General features: G+C 30.3%; 1 protein-coding gene across 3 annotated transcripts in view; it reads left to right on the top strand.

The window, feature by feature from the left end:
* The window catches only part of LOC107605507, a 4,534-nt gene extending 2,237 nt beyond the window's left edge, over positions 1–2,297 (top strand). The window contains exons 1-3 of one of the 3 annotated variants that reach the window (XM_016307399.2): positions 279–576; positions 1,193–1,285; positions 1,372–2,297. In XM_016307399.2, the coding sequence (XP_016162885.1) occupies positions 1,402–1,878 (477 nt within the window). In that variant the 5' untranslated portion in view covers positions 279–576; positions 1,193–1,285; positions 1,372–1,401 and the 3' untranslated portion in view covers positions 1,879–2,297. Of the gene's footprint in view, positions 1–278; positions 577–1,192; positions 1,286–1,371 lie in introns of those variants that run through there. The other 2 variants (XM_021105257.1, XM_016307402.2) reach the window with 2 other exon arrangements.

The following is a 4,904-nucleotide window of genomic DNA, read 5'->3' on the forward strand; positions in this document are numbered from 1 at the left end:
AAAAAAAAGATTTTTTTTATTTTTAGTAAATTTTTAATAATAAAAAATATTTTTTTTAATTATAATTTATATTTTTTTAAAAAAATTTATATAATAATTAAATAAAAAAAATAATTTTATCTTATTTTTTTCGAAAATAATTGATAAATAAAAAAATTTATATAAAATATTTAAACATAAAATTATTTTTATTTTTATAATTTTTTTTTAAAAAAAATATCATTAAAAAAAAATTTTTTTGGAACAAGTCCATTATTTGGTCGGTTTTGTCTACCTTAGAGGGTTCCCCAAAAAAATCAAATAAGAAATTCAACTAACCCTAAACTCATCCATTGATGCATGATGATATAGCAGCATTACCCCCATCCTCTCAAGCCCTAGCAGCCACCTTCATCCCCCTCCTCTCCATTGGCCAGAGGTTGCTGTAACAGGCCGGCATCGTCATAGCCGCCGTCGCTCGCCACTGTCCCTCACCGAGCTCACCGCTCCCACTTCTCTCCTCGCCGGCTCGCCTCTCCGGTCTCCGGCCTCTGCTTACCTCGCCGTCCCTCACCTTCCTCCCTCGTCGTCTCTCTGGTAAGCATTCCTCGCTCACTACTTGCTGGCAGTGCTTATTCAGTTTTTCTTTTCGAGTTAATTTTTATGATTTATTTTTTATATTAAAACAGTTAAAATAAACTTAAATTAATATAGTTTATGATTGTTGTTGATGGTTGATAATCTGATTTTGTGTTGTTAATTGTTGATGGCTGATTGTTATACTGTGTTCCTGACTTTCTTCTTACTTAGTTGTTGCTGATTTTATCATTTTAGTCACTTAGCTGTTGCTAAATAAAATTGATAATCTGACTTTGTGGTGGAACATTATGGATTTGATTGTGGATTAGGCATTTATGCTATGATTTATCATTTTTGTGCATTTTGATTTCCTTTGGTTATAAACTTTGATATTTGAACTTGAATATGAACTTTTAATTATGAAATATAGACAAGTAATTACGTGTAACTGTAGAATTCTGAATTTTGTTGTTATATAAATCATTGAATTTTCATATGAACTTTGTGGTTACTAATCATAATGCTTAACTTAAATAGTTAATATGCTTAGTTCTTAGCACAATGAGAAGGATAGTTCTAACTATTTCCACTTAATTCATTCTCCACTTTTCTTCCTTTTTATTTTTTACTTCAGAAAAAAAACGGTGAACTATTTAGGTCCATGAACCAGCCTTATATGGGCCGGGGTATAGCTTGTTTAATTCGCGGACTTGAATCATCATTATTGGTACTGTAAAAACTGAACAATGTTCTCTTATTAGGAACCAGAAAATGCTCACTGCTAACCTTGTTTTTGATGCTTCATGAGTGTAGCTATATGTGTGAAGGCTAAAGGGGAGGAAGATGAAGACAATTTCTGGATATTGTGTTTCGTCGAAGGATATATCACTGTCGAAAGCGGCAAAAATTCTATCGAAGTTTGTCTCTGCTGAGAACGGTGCCTCACATGCCATCAATGCATATCTCCACAGGGCCTCTGCTGCTTTCAGTGAGCTGAAGCAGCTCCACAAGGAGGTTAAATCTTCCCACTCACATAAGAAGAAGCACAGGAGACCTGGAACTGAAGAGGATAATGTTGACAATGGGAGAGTGGTTGAAATTTCTGTCGGGAATGCCAAGCTGACCCATGATGGGAGTGCAGTGTCTAAGAGCAAGTTCAAGAGGCGTCTCGAAAAGAACGATGATGTGAATGATGAGAAATCGACTCAAACTGCTGTTGAATTCGATCAAGAACTTAATGGTTCTTTAAGGGAACATTCACGACATTCTGGCAGCACTGAGAAGCATAAGAAGCATAAAAGCAAGAAGCAGAAAATTTGAGATCAGAGGTTGAGTTATGTGATCCTCCTTGATCATTGTTAGAATTTGATGGATTCATATAAACAGCCCTGCAATTTTGACCAAGAAATACTTTTGTTCTAGATCACAACCCCAAAGATGAATGCTAACAGGCTACTTGGCTTCAAAGATTGTTTATTACCAAAATGATTGGAGCTTGTGCTATGAATTGTTTGAGAGCTCCTTTGATGTACCCTTTGTATGAATAGTAGTCATTACAGTTCTAAAATGTCATTATAGTGCAAAATACTAAAGGGGTATTCTGAAGGGGTATTCTGATTTTGATGAATTTTTTTCTCGTTTTTAATCTATATTGTGTAGTTGAGGTTTCTTTAGAGTCATTGCTACAATAATTTCTTTGAGACCCCCATTCAATAATAGAATAGTGTGTATTGACTCAATGTATCAAATGAAATGAATACACTATAGGAGAATTATACAAATACTAACCTATTCAATAATAGTAATCACGTACTATTTTTTAGTTAAGTTTCACATCATTTATAATTTTATAAAAATTTAGAATCAAGAACCAAATATTGGTTTATTAGTTTTCAGGGATCAAACGTGATTTCTATTCAACTTCAAAAACTAAATTGATCATCATTTCCTTACAAAAGACTAACCCTTTACCTAAAATTAAAAATAAATAAATAGAAAGGGTGATGGTAGATGATTTTCTATATTTAAGTTCATTAGAAATCTTGAAACAAGACAGCTCACCAAAAGGATAGGTAATTAATAAATGCAACCTTTTGTAGCATTTTAGGGTTTTCATAGCACTTTATTGCAGTTTTCCTAACTGCTATACACTTCTTTTTTTTTTTTTAACTCTTCTCTTTAATTCTTTTAAATAGATATGGTACATTGCTGGACCTATATGGCATACTAGGCAAAATGGAAGGTTCCTTTCCAAAGTAAAAGCTACCAAACTATGCCAAATTAGCTGAGGCAAAATAAGTTCTTAAGCTATTTCTAAGAGCTGAAATGTCGAACTCTAGCCACTGAAAAATTATTAAGTGACACTGAATACTTGAACCATTTTGTGTGTACTTCCCACTATTAATTTTTAGATAAAAGATTGAAAATTAACTCCTTTTTTTCAGTTGATAATCAGGTAATATTTCTCTTTTTTTTTTTGGTCTTTTTTAAACCTCTATTCATTCATTACTTTGTTGACTAATTGTTAGTTAAAGAAAAATTATTTTTGTCAAAAGATTATATTTTTTATCAATAAAATCGTAAATTTTATCAAATATGTAAGTGTAGAAGTTTAATTCCAATTTATGTTATTCAATATAAAGGTTTCCATTTGTAATATCATCATTTAAATAGTGGTGGGAAGGAGGAGGGGTGTTTGGGTTATGAAAATATTAAAAAAATTTAAAATTATAAGGAAAAATTAAAATTAATATTTTTACATCATAAAGGCATATCTTTGATCATATATATATATATAACATAGAAAGTTGAATATTAACATTTTTGTTCATCCAAATCATGTGATACCGGAAAAGCATTTCTAGCAAAATTCATTCTTTGTTCTTTTAGGCTGCGTTTGTTTCTGAACAAGACAGAATAGGACAGGACAAGATACTGATAAACAGAAACATAAAATTTTGTGTTTTTATATTTTGTTTGGTAATAAATTAGAACAAATTATAAAAATCTAATTTATTATCATTTTTTTTCATTCAAAAAATTTGAGATGAAAAATATAATTATAAAAAATTAACAAGAATAATAAAAGAAAAACTGAAAAATAAGTTGTGTCCCTTGTTAGTGTCTCCGTGTCCTTTCTCTCAGGATAGACACAAAATACACTAATCCAGTGTCTGTGGACATATTGTCTCTGTTCATATCTCCTTTTTCAAACACAATTTTGTGTCTATGTGTCTCTCTGTCTCAATGTCCTGTCTCTGTAAACAAACGCAACCTTAGTAGAATAAATTCATTCTAATCAAATTGAAAAGCTTATGCCACTGATTCTCTCTAATCAAGTAACAAAATTAAGTAATTAACAAGTGAAGAGGTATTTACAGACCCAAAAATCTTGAGTCTATGTTTAGGAAGAGGAACAAAAAGCATCAGTAACACCTTTTTTGTTAATTGAAATATTCGTTGAACGTATAAGCTAAGAAAAAAGGGAAAATGCTTCCCTAAATAATTTTTTCTGGCCAATTTATTTTTGGAATTGTTAACGAAAATTATATACTTATATTTATGTTTGAAACAGTATTATAATAATGAAACATCTTTATTAAAAAATAATTACGAGATATATACTTTTATATTGAAGAGTAAATATTACTTCTCTACCTTAAAGGCAAAAGAATATTAAATATCGTTGACATTGAAGTTTTTTGCTTGATTCATGGATCCATCTTAGAATTTAGAAACAAGGTTGGATGAAATTTTAAAAGTAGCTAAATGAATAAGGGTTGATGATATTGGTAGGTCAATTATAATACGGGTATAAAAAAATTAGTTACTAATTAGTTATCTGTATATAAGATAATTAAAATAATATATATTAAAAATATGTAAAATAATACATATAATATATATAAACATTTAAGAACCATGACATTTCGTGATTCATTGTTAAATGGGATGGGGAACTAGAATCAATTTCTCAGTCTCTGTTAAATTAAAATTTGTGTTTGTGAACATTTCTCAAATCCAAATACTCATTTGTGGTTGTGGATTTTTTAGGGTGTAAGTGTGATATACAAGCTTTGACTTTGGCATCTCTAACAGCCATCAGATGAGAAAGCTGTTGGTCAATGAATCCAATGGCGAAGATTGAATCAGCCCCATTTATCTTTAACGCGTATTTGCTCATAAAATGCATTCAACAGGTACAGGCCTCAACTGTTCCTATTACTTCTTAGGAATTATTTTTAATATAAGGCATTGAAACATATTGTTTTAAATAATTGGATATTTATTATTTGTATCATTTTATTATTGTTTATTCACAATTTTTAATATTTTTATTGCTAAAA

This window comes from Arachis ipaensis, chromosome B06 (assembly GCF_000816755.2).
Source record: "Arachis ipaensis cultivar K30076 chromosome B06, Araip1.1, whole genome shotgun sequence".
Lineage (NCBI taxonomy): Eukaryota > Viridiplantae > Streptophyta > Magnoliopsida > Fabales > Fabaceae > Arachis > Arachis ipaensis.